We start from the raw sequence: 12,406 nt of genomic DNA, 5'->3' as shown, positions 1-12,406 counted from the left end.
TGCCTGTCTGCAACTCAACGTGTCACCTTTATGGTTAGTAGTAATCTATCCTTTCATAGTATTGTTGACATGCCAACCCAGACTTTCCACTGTTCAATATTAAAATTCGTTGCTTTAGTCAGCATGGATGTGTGTCATTCTATTTAGATGAAATTTTTTCCAGTATAAATCTAACCAAATAAGAAACATTTGAAGACTGACCAATTTTTTTATTTTATTTTATTTATTTACTTTTTTTTGGGGGGGGGGGGTGTAAAACAAGGGACAATGCTGAATCCCAAAGCAGCACTAAGGAACAGTCAGCCTAACACATCTTGGATGATACTGCAGCCACAGTATATAGGAAGGCCAAGGAGATTTCAGATTTCATGAGGCATTCAGTCACACTTCAGAACACTTCAGAATGCTACTGACAATATGCCTGCAGATGAAGAGAAGGCAACGGAGTTCAGGGACCACTGAATGAAGTGGTTTTTCAATATTGTACATTGTGCTGGTATTGGAGATAATAGAAGTGTGGTTTCTAAGACATTACAGTGAATTGTGAAATTGTTTGATATAGTAGAAATGCTGCTGACATGCTGCCCTGCACAAAAGGAGACTAGTGGACAATGGCTGTTGACAAGGGTAGCATTAAGGCCAGATCCAGTAGTGAAAACAATCAACTACGGTATTGATGTATCCAAATAAATGAACCTAAATGGAACAGAACCTGTAATACTAACAGCAGCATTAGTAGCTGGGTAATTGGTTAAGGTGTTTTACAGTGGTTATGCAGTGCTAGAAAGTAGTTGTAGTATTAAAATTTTTGCAGTATTAGCATTTTATGTAATGTTTGTAAGTACAAGGAATAAATAAATAAAATTATTACTATCCACATAAATATGAGTTGTATGGCCTATGTTAGCCATCCAGACAATACACTGTAGTTGTAAAGAAGAAATGAGTAATGGTTGCAGTTTCTTCTCACTTTCGGCTGTTTGCTGTAGTAACACAGCAAGGTCATATCTGTAGTAACAAGGCTAAATCACTCAATCAACTGGGCTGTTGTCACTGTGATTACTGAAAAGATGATGTACTTCTATGGGAACCATATGTTACTCTTGTCTCTCCATAGATATCCCTCTGGATATGTTGCATTTATTGTATGGCTATGTGTATCATTGAGGCAAGCAAGCCACCCAACTGCAGTAGGGTCCTTTGTTCACATGACAAATGCTACCTTAGACATCATGAATAATCCACAGTGCTTAGGTAGAACTAGAGCCGATGCATGGATGATTTTGATAGTGTTTTCTGGTACGCCTGAAGCAGTGATCACTGCTTTCTTCTTGGCCTCTCTGTTCATAGGTTCACTGTTGATATACTTGCATGCATAATCTTTCAAAATTTGAACAACCTTCTTGTCATAATCCTGGTGTGGCATGAGGATTATGGCATTTTATCCTCATAAGCAGGAAGCACAACAATGCTGATATCACCTCACAGCTCCCGGAGTGTAGTTCTACCACACTTCAAAATATCTATTGTGGTTAGCATACAACAGCTTTCTCTGCTCCCTTTGTTGTGAGTGATCTTGTCACTTATTGTACTACACTCTTGGCATTCTGAAAATTTTAGACAGCTGCCCAGTAATTTCATTGTGAAGATATCAATGTGTTTTGCAAGAGAGGGTGTTGACTACACCTGCAACTCACACTCTTGTGAATAGCCCACAATGCGTTCTCTATACATTTTCCTGTCACAGAACTGAAAATTATGTGAGCAAGAGGTGAAGGACTAATTATTTTTAGAGATGGTGACAACTCTCTGTATCAGACAGTTTCTCTTATCAGTACCATGTTTCTTGGCACCTGACAAAAATGAGGCAACAGTTATAGGAGTTTCAATGGAGAACAACAGGAAGTATATACAATTCAATATCTGGTTGGTTTCCTTCATGAAAGCAAATACACTAACCTGTAACGAAGTTGCTGCTTTCAAAAAACGAGGTATTTTTTCAACTTCTGGTTTCATGAGAGTCCACAAGTTACGTAACCGTGGATTAATTTGTAATTCATGAGCAAGTGTAATTCCATGCTGCTCCTTCAACCTAGAATATAAACATTTTACTATAGTCTGGTCAAGAATGTTCAACCTGATCAACACAAGCAAAAGACAGTATAAAAATAAACAACACAGGGTTATACAGATAAGAGTTGGCATTCAAGAATGTAAAGGAGCAGTTCCAGGTTACAAATGATGTTTCAGCATCTCTCACATATTTACTATGAGATATGAATTGGAGATTCCAGAAAGATATTTATACAATTGCTTTAAATCATGACACAGAATGCATTCTTTTATGCTGAACAGTAGTATTCTGGTGCAGTAAGTTCATATTCTACACTGAGGGAAGTGGCATAGTGACTATGACACAACTGCATTGTACTGGGGTACAGATGGCAGTCTACAGATTTTGATTTATATCTTACTTAGTTTTTCAAGTTCACAGCAGGTGAATGAAATTATCGTTCCTTATCAAGTTCATGACTGATCCCTTGTTATAGCCCAGTTCATTCAAGTAATTGATGCATCTCTAGTGAGCCAGATATTGAAGATATGTTAGTTTCTTTTTTCTTTTAAAATAAAATTAATTATTCCAGCCCAATCCAAAACAGCTAGAGATCATCACATTTTCACTAGAAATATCATTTGTGACTTGTGAGTACCTAACATGCATAACAATGCCACTCAAAAAATGTTTGTGTTTAAATATTGTTTATTGTAGTGCTTTTGTTTTTCCACCTGCTACACACACATTTAAACCATAAGGTTAAGTGTGAGAACGCCACATTCACGTGTCCATGTGAAGCATGGATTTGTCACATTTAGTCCGCACACTTGTATCGATTCTCCCTGTGCCATGTTGATGGTAAATGCAAACGCAAGTTGCACCAAAAACTGCAAATGTTTGAATTTGAATAGCATATCTGTCAGAATAACTGGGGTGCATGGCAATAGTACACCTTCTCCTGTGGATCTCCATTTAAAATTGTAGCTTTGAAGATACTGTTCATCATCTTTCTTTTATTGACAGCCTGGTACCATTGCAAAGTTGTGCTGGATTTATATACTGGAGAAGAATGATAAGCACACCAATTTTAAATAGTAAAATGTGTGGCAGCATGCCTACCAAATCAAGTGAATTGAAGAATGAAGTTGAATAATTGACAATATTGTCTTGATTCAGTACATTATTGATGCTAATATAGCATGTGTACTTAGTCACTGACAATTTTTGTAATTCTGTGCAATATTAATGGAAACTTTGAATAGATATATCTGTGGTAGCTTTGATTTTACAAAAGTATGTCGGCAATGTCATACACTGTGTGGGTCTATCAACTGCTATTTTCCCATTTCTATTATCCAACAATTGTTTTGTGAAACATTCAGCTAAGGCATCATGTTGGCTTTGTAAATGCATATTGTCTCCAAAGACAATTTTTACAGGTATCGTTGTAAAATGGTTGATTTGAGACATGCATTATGTTCATCACCAGCTGTCGAACACAGAATAACTGGTAGAGTTTGCCAAAAATCAGCATGGGTGCACCACTGAGGAGCTGTTTATTTTCTCCCAAATCTTTGAGTGTATGATGATGAACTTCCAATGCTTTTTCATGTACTATAGCACATTCGTCCCACATAATGAGTTAACATGACAAGTAGTTTACTCCTACCAGAATTTTTGTTGATGTTGTATGGTGGTGTCTCAGTGATTTGCATATTCAATGGCAATTCCAGTTCTGAATGCACTGTTTGACCATCATTAGAAGAGTTGCTGCAATTCGAGATTATGCGATAGCCAGTGCAATATTTTTCCATAATTGTATGGTTGTCAAAATAAGTGAAGTAGGACAAATTTTTTACTTTTCCCTCTGAGCACATTTAGGAAATACAATCTGCCACTTTGGCTTGTACTGCACACCTAACTCTGTCATATGCAAAGCATTTTTTGAAAAATTTGTTTGAAAAAAATTTACCTAACTCATTAAGGTGTGTTTCTTGTTGTTAATTACATTCATAAATGCCATTTGCACATGGATTCCCAATTGTACCAGTGCTTTGTTAGCAATTACACAACCCATGTCTTGAATCAAAACCCTTGCCTCATTATACCTGTTTGATGTGAACTCTATGTCTATTTTTGATTCCCAGCACATATACAATGTAGCATATCTTCATTCAAGTAGTCTTCCTATTTTTTCCCAAAGTTCTTTTGAAATAGATGGGAAGCATGATGTAAGTATGACTGCAAATAATGTGTGGTTGAGTAGTATTTGATGCATCAGTGAGTGAAGAGTCCCAATGTGCATCATTTTCAAGAAGACTTTATTTTTGTCAAGATTCATGATAAGTGGCACACACTTGACCATTCACTGTTCTCAATTCTTGGAAGGAGGCCTGTTCATGTATGTTGGTAGACAGTAATTGCAAGTAAAAGTCAAGCTGCACTGTCTGGGTGAATAGAGTACAGATGGGTTATTGCAATGATCGACTATAAACCTCAATGTTCTGTGACTGTTTTACCTTGTTTGCAATGCTGAAACTTTTTTGCTGATGCATTCCATGTGTAATTTCAGAGTAAGTAACATTAAATATATAGATGCACAATGCGAAAAATGCAATTACCGTTGCTCGTAGTGGCGATAATGCTCTTGCTCATCCATTTTGAGTTGTGAAGTACAGATGTTGTCTATTTTCATGGCGCACTGCTAAATGAACAACTACTGAAGTCATTCATGGATTGAAAATGATAAAATGTACCATCTAGGTTGATTTTGATGACAAATGCGATTGCATTTCTTACTCCAACAACTACCATAGTGCTTCATTTGTTGATATATCTGCAAATTTATTTGATCAACTTCGCCAAATTGCAAATCTCAACATTGATGAGAGCTTTGAACGTTTCTGAGAGAAACAATGAATACAATACAAGCCAATGGTTATCGAGTTCATAATTGTTTTGTACTTTTAATGTGATGAATTTGTCACCAGATTCAGTGAGGGGGAATGTTGAGTGCACCCCAGGAGGGGAGGGGGGGGGGCAATTAATGAACAAAAGAGAGAGAGAGAGAGAGAGAGAGAGAGAGAGAGAAGAGAAGAGAAGAGAAGAGAAGAGAAGAGAAGAGAAGAGAAGAGAAGAGAAGAGAAGAGAAGAGAAGAGAAGAGAGAGGGTTATATATCAAGGCAACAGTAGGCAAAAAAAATTAAAAAGGGTAAATTTTGAAAATAAAAAGTTAAACTACAAATTCCAGATCATGAAATTCATTATTGTTATTTTTAAGTTTCTTCATTCCTTTATATCTCAGTTTAATACTTCCATAATCAAAAAAACTGAAAATCCCAACCAGTAATTAATTATAATGTCTGTCTGGCAAAATAATTTTAAATGTGTCATCAGCCTCCATACAAATTTTCTCTCCATATCTAGTTTCCAAATACTTAACAACCACTAATGTGTTTCACTAATTTTTTGAAAAAATTCTAACAGCTAATGTTGTTGAGCTGCTAGAGTAGAACTTCCCTTTCAATAGAAAAAAATTTAATGGGAGAAAAAGATATATTCATTATGAAAATTTTTAATACTATAAATAAGGATGGATATGACTAATGTGTGGGACAAATTTAAATTTGATATTTTTATTGAGAGAAATAACAAACCAAGAGAGAAACAATTGAAATGTGGTATCCTCAAATATTATTTTAAACCATCTTCAATTACAGAAAATTTGAGAAGTATGAAATGTAATGCTTATGGAGAAGAAGAGACATTTGAGGCAACTGACACAGAAATATGAGAAGAAATAGAAAAGTCAAATTCTCTCATTTTTTATAATTGTAAGAAAATAGCAAATTATCAACTTAATGATTATCAAATAATAATAAATAATATCCCCAAAATATTAAAAGATTATACTTGTGGTTATATATTTTTTCAAGTTTATCACTCAATAACCAAAAAATTTAAATGTTTAAATATAAGAAACATAGAATGCAATAAAAAAACAACTGAGAAATTTATTCCATTGTTATAATGAAATACCTAATACATATTTTATTTTTACATTAGAAGATACGGAAAACTTATTTTAAAATCCATACAGTACTGTATTATAATCTTCTAGAACCACTCTTATTATACTGAAACAAGAATTCTTTCTTAATGTTTTCATTTATCAATTTTTTAGTATCAACATCTCTCGTTACCTGGTTGTACTCTAATCATGCCTTTTCTTTCACTTCACTCTCAATTAATCTTATGAAGTTTTACTTCATCTGAACCATATTTTCATTAATAAAATTAATATCTATATTATCTAACTGGTCATCCATTAGTATTTCATAAGATTTTTGTAAACCTGCAACATATTAATTTTTACTCATATTTAATAATATAATTAATTCAGATACATTAGCTACAGCTCATTTTCCTGTAATTTCTTCTATCTTATCAGGATCTAATTCAATATCCAATATTTCTTTAACTGTTTTGATATACATCTCACTAGTTTCCATAATGATGGCTGATTTTCAGCTTTATCTTAATGAAGTCTTTCTCATAATTTTTAAACAACATGTTGCTCTTACACCCAAAATTTGACACTTCATAGGCTTCTAAAATCTTATATCCTTTTTCTGCAGCTTTCTTTATTCCATTAGTTGTCCAATTTCCAATGATATTTCTTTCATCATAATTGTGATTACATTTATTTATTTTCTCTTCTAATCTTTTGATACACAAAGGAAACAACAGCTTTTCATTTTTATCAGTCTTTAGCTGTACTGGTAAAACTTTATGGTACAATCCTCAAGGTGCCAATACTTCACAGTTTATAAAATTGTACCACTTTTTAGTATAAAAACTTGGTCAGGATGATAATCATAACACTGCACAGTAGGGTAGAGACTAATATTATTTTTGTACCAATTAGTTGTCCTATTTCCAATGATACTTCTTTCATCATAATTGTGATTACATTTATTTATTTTCTCTTCTATTCTTTTGATACACAAAGGAAACAACAGCTTTTCATTTTTATCAGTCTTTAGCTGTACTGGTAAAACTTTATGGTACAATCCTCAAGGTGCCAATACTTCACAGTTTATAAAATTGTACCACTTTTTAGTATAAAATCTTGGTCAGGATGATAATCATAACACTGCACAGTAGGGTAGAGACTAATATTATTTTTGTACCAACCCCATTTGCTTTAGCTCTTAATTTTACTGTATTTGTACATCCTCCATAAAAGGCATATTTTGTATTTAATGGTTTGATAACTTTAGATAAGTGTTTCAATTTCTTTAGCTTTTTGCACACTGCTGAGTAAGCCAATCATGTTCCCACATCTCCACTAAATTATATCCAGCATTTAACATTTCAGTACTTCTTGTTAAAATCTTTTGATGTAGGTCATCCACTGATTCTTTAGTTTTCTTTTTAACTGTCTCACCTTTAAAACGTATTTTTACAACCATACCAGAAACAACCGTGATACTGATAAACAGTATCGATTTCTTTATTAAAACCATCTACTTTCACTCTGGCTATACTTACTTCTCCACCATTAAGGAAGTGTTGAATATTATTATTGATTACACTGTTTAACCAAGCAATAGACTCCTTTCTACACTTTTCTTTTTGTTCTTTGTCCAGTTCTTCTTTCAAGAAAATACTTAGATTTTTATATAACCATACAAACTCCAGCAATTCTTAAATTACAGTATGAATCTATATTAGCTATTTCTAAGAATTTTTTTCCTGAGTTCAACACAACCCCTTTTCAATATATGTACATCAGAATTGGAATAATGATTAATTTCTTTTCTCATATTGAACACACAATTTTCTTTAACTTTTTGACTATGCTATTTGAGAAATATTTTTCTTTCTTTTGGTTTCATAGTTTCAACACAATAATGCTCGACATCTGGAATAGATCCTATGTAATTTTCATTCTCTTGTGTATCAAACAGATGTGGGAAATAACCTATCTTTAACTCCTTGAAATGAAATAGTTTTGTGGAGCTGCTAAAAGGGGCCTTGTACAAAATTACTGCTATTTATAATTTTTAAACCTAACTGTTTTCTCTCCAGTGACATCATTTAGTCCCTGTGTAGAAAGTATATGGCTTTATAGCATTTTGAATACAGTACTTTAAAATGAATTGTGAATCATCACCATCAGCAAAAAGAACTATGGAAATATAATTCCTGTTTTCTTTAGGTATATAATTGTTGTTTTCTTCAGGTATATCCACCTACAGGATTCATCATTTGTCTTAAATTTACAAATAGTATTACTATTAAAACTATGAGCTGTAATGAGATTTGGAATATGTATTCCCGTTTCTTGTTGAGCTTCATAACCAAATATTATTCTGTATAGGTACAAGGAACTCTCATTGGCATTCCCTTTTCACAATATTTGAACTGTTTACCGGCAACTATTTTATGGTTTTCCCAGCTTTGGAAAACAAAATAATCCTTGAATTCTCCATTAATACAACATCAATTTTGACATCCTTTGACTATAAATTCTTCATTACATTTCTTTTCACAAATACCACCTTTTAGCAATTTGTATTGCATGAAACATTTATGACTTAATTTTTATCCCTGTTTACAGTTTCTACAGACTTCAAAGCCACACTTATGTTCGTTAAATCTCAAACAAATGCAGTTACATTCTCTACATTTGTATGCAATATCACGAACTTCTTCGTGATTGTATAAGCATTGTTTATTATAACAGTATATATTACAGTTTTCTCAATATATCTCATTTTCCACAGTATTGCTTTCTGTACCATTGCACAGTATACAAACTTTCTCTCTATTTTACATCTACTTTAGTTCTTGTTGTCATATGGTTTGTTACACTTATTACAGAAATTTAATGATGCTACGAAAGTTCGCATACTGTTAACTATATCAAAATGGTTTTGATTTTTATACAGAGATATTTTTACTGCTTTCTCATGGCGATGACAGACACCAAAATTGAAATTTTCAACATAAATACCATTTATCTGCTGCTCAACATTTATAACACTGATCTGAGTAAAACCTTCTTTGTCGTATTCTCCTAATTGGTTACATAATTTGTTGGTTAACTCTTTTGTAATTTATATTTATCCCCTACTCTCAACATCTTAATTTCATTCTCAGCTGGTTCTCTGTCTAAGATATTATTTGTGTGATATGTTAATACCACAATTATAGCTCTAGGACAACACAGATTACCATCATAATTAATTTTTGTGATGTATCTCTAAGTCTTTTTGTCATCAGCTAAGCTTGTTTATTTTATCTTTGCTGCCTCTCAGAATTGCTAAAACTCGAATATTAAATGTAGTGTTTGCTACATAAATAGTCTCATCAGATGATTATATATCTCTGATTGTATTGCACAAAACTTGTACAGATTCTTGAGTATTATCAGATACTTTATATCCTATAGAGATTGTATTTTTTTTTTTTTTTTTTGTATTTGTAGCTATTAAATTTAACTTGAATCATTTTCTTAAGTTATTTCTCTTTTTAGCTACTTGTACCATACAATTAAGTGCTTTTGTTACAGAATCAGTTTTGTCATTGATGGTATTGATTTCTCTCTCTAATATCATCATTAGAGACAAGTTTATAGGTCAGAGGCCATGTCCTGAACTTTCAATGGATTTAGATCTTATTTCTTTAACTCAAATAATTCTTTTTTTTGATGGTTTATCCTCTTTGTTGCTCATATAGTTTACTACTGAATGGACATTCTTGTATCAATGGTCGAGTTTTTCAAAACGTCAAATCAATTTGTAAAATTAATTTATATTAGGTACTCTTTTTGGTCTTTATTTAATCTTTTGGAATGATTCTTGATGAAACTGAAATTACTGTAACACAACTGATTTAACTACGGCATTTCTGATTTCTTTAATTAGATATGGCCTCTAATGCCAAGAGTTTTTGCTAAAGCTGTGAGCTTTTATGGTATTGAGCAGAAGAGGTATACATGAATTGTGTTAGTAATTAAATTAATTACACCATCTTTTCTTAATCTGCTGTGTCTCCTTAAATTATTTCTCTTCAGTATCATGAAGCCTGCTCCATTTTATTCTCTTTTATTAAAGAAATTTTTTTTATTAGATTTGTGTAAAACTAAATTCTCTTAATAACTACAATTTAGAATATAGAAAGCTAATTTGTTGCTTGAAACTTAACACATTATTTAACATTAATTATATCTGTCTTGTCTCTTTGTCTATTATAATCATAAAGGCAAATCTTACCTCTACTTGAAAGCTTATCCTTAGATGTTTAACTTAAGTAAAAACAATTTAAATCTTTAATTTATTGATAACTAATACATTTTACAGCTTCTTTGTTGTACATCATTTTCCACTGATGATGATATTTAGAATAGTCATCATATGAAATTCATTTTAAATGTTTCTTATAATTATTCGATGCAAAATATTGGTCATAAACACAAGACACTTTAATGTACCTATTTCTTTGATGTTTTCCACTATATTATTTACATATGCTTATCCTGTGTACATATGGGTGAATGAAATTTATCAATCGACTTTTCTAATTTAGAGATTTATCACTTTTTGGTTTCCCTTTACATAGAACAACACTTTATTAGATTTAAGTAAAGTTTATGCATTAGCTCTAATTTAATTTTGTTAGGAATATATTACTATCATTTACTGACTTCCCTTCATCATAATATATTTCATTAAAGATTTGAAATATAATTATAATGAATATTAATGATACTGCATACATCAACAATACAAGAATTTTATCAATCACATGAATCAATCAAGCAACACGAAACCATTCATTCCATATTAAATTTCATTAAGCTAGTATAATTTTATACATATAAATGAAGTCGATCATAGATCGACAACAAGCTTACATACAATGGGAAACAAGTATATACGATAACTGATGAAAAGAATAACCCTTGGTTTAAAGTTAAAGATGTTGCAGAAATATTGGAATTTAAAAACAGTGACTATGCAATTAGAAAACATGTTGACAGAAAGATAAAAAAAAATGGAAAATTTAAACACCGAGGCTGCCTCAGAATTACAATTAAAGATGAACATATGGAACATTTAATGGACTTGATTGACAATGCTTTATAAATAGTACAAGAAAGAAACAGAGAAATAAATCACTTATTACCTCATGTTGTACCTAAAAAAATTGATGAAATTTAAAAAATATTCATTCTTTTAAAATTATTTGGTGATAACCATCAATATAATTATTATGCCATTAGAGTACAAAGAGAAAATTTGCAAATGCAATTCCATAGAATGGAAGATAAGACACCCAAATTTCAAAGGAATGCTAGGTGATAATTATAACCCTAATTCAATAAATTTATATGAAAGACTGAAAGAAAGATAGAGTATTGATTGCTATCAGAATTATTTTAATCTTGTGAATGAATACACACAAGAACAGTTTATTAACAATATAATGAACTTTCACCAATAAAAGTGAAAACCCAACTACTATTTACAAACTTAAATTTTCACAGATAGCACTCCTAATGAATTTATATACATCCAATAAACTACACCTATTATATCCACCTGATTCAACGAAATCAAATTTAATATTCTCAAATGATTCTCATGTTATGTCAATCCATGTCATGTCAATCAAGTTCCATTTATGTAACATAAATTTTCTATAAAACATTTTTTTCTTTGTTGTGTGATTCATCAAAACCCAACCATTTAACATATACTTATTTGCACACAAAAGAATTAATTAATGAATCTTCATCAGATAAAGACATTTCTACACACTGTACAAGACGAATGATTTACCGGCCACTTATCAACACATCTTTTATGAAAAATATGATTACATTTCATTCTCACAAAATGATAATTTTGAGTGGTTAAGCATATAGAACAGTTGCTGCCTTCAGGCTGCCCCATTACTTCATAAGAGGTCTTCATTTCTTGTTTGAAAGCTTCAGATAAATTTTGACATCTTAAAATTTTATCCTAGTGAATTTCAACTGTAAAATTTATTACAAAATCTTCAGACGATACTTGACATATCCTCCCAATTTAATTTATCCTGAAACTCTCTCATAAAATAATCAGACAATTTTTGATTAAATGACATACTTTCACAATCTACTTTATCTTTACGTTCTCTTATCTTATAACATAGTTTAAGACAAGTGTACATTGATAGCATTTATAGACTTAGAGAAACTTTTGATAATTTTGACTAGAATACACTCTTTCAAATTCTGAAGGTAGCAGGAGTAAAATATAGAGAGCAAAGGGCTATTTACAACTTCTATAGAAACCA

General features: G+C 31.7%; 1 protein-coding gene across 2 annotated transcripts in view; it reads right to left on the bottom strand.

Annotated features, from left to right (window-relative positions):
* LOC126272968 (2',5'-phosphodiesterase 12-like) overlaps window positions 1-12,406 on the bottom strand; it is a 173,997-nt gene that overhangs the window by 88,395 nt on the left and 73,196 nt on the right. For both annotated transcript variants that reach the window (XR_007549289.1, XM_049976299.1), the window contains exon 4: window positions 1,960-2,092. Coding sequence is in view for 1 of the 2 variants with exons in the window: in XM_049976299.1 (XP_049832256.1) it covers window positions 1,960-2,092 (133 nt within the window). In the remaining variant the exon portion in view is untranslated. The remainder of the gene's footprint in view (window positions 1-1,959; window positions 2,093-12,406) is intronic.

The sequence above is a fragment of the Schistocerca gregaria genome, chromosome 5 (genome assembly GCF_023897955.1).
Source record: "Schistocerca gregaria isolate iqSchGreg1 chromosome 5, iqSchGreg1.2, whole genome shotgun sequence".
Taxonomy (NCBI): domain Eukaryota; kingdom Metazoa; phylum Arthropoda; class Insecta; order Orthoptera; family Acrididae; genus Schistocerca; species Schistocerca gregaria.
The sequence above is the reverse complement of the archived record's forward strand: the minus strand, read 5'-3'. Positions and strand labels throughout refer to the sequence as shown.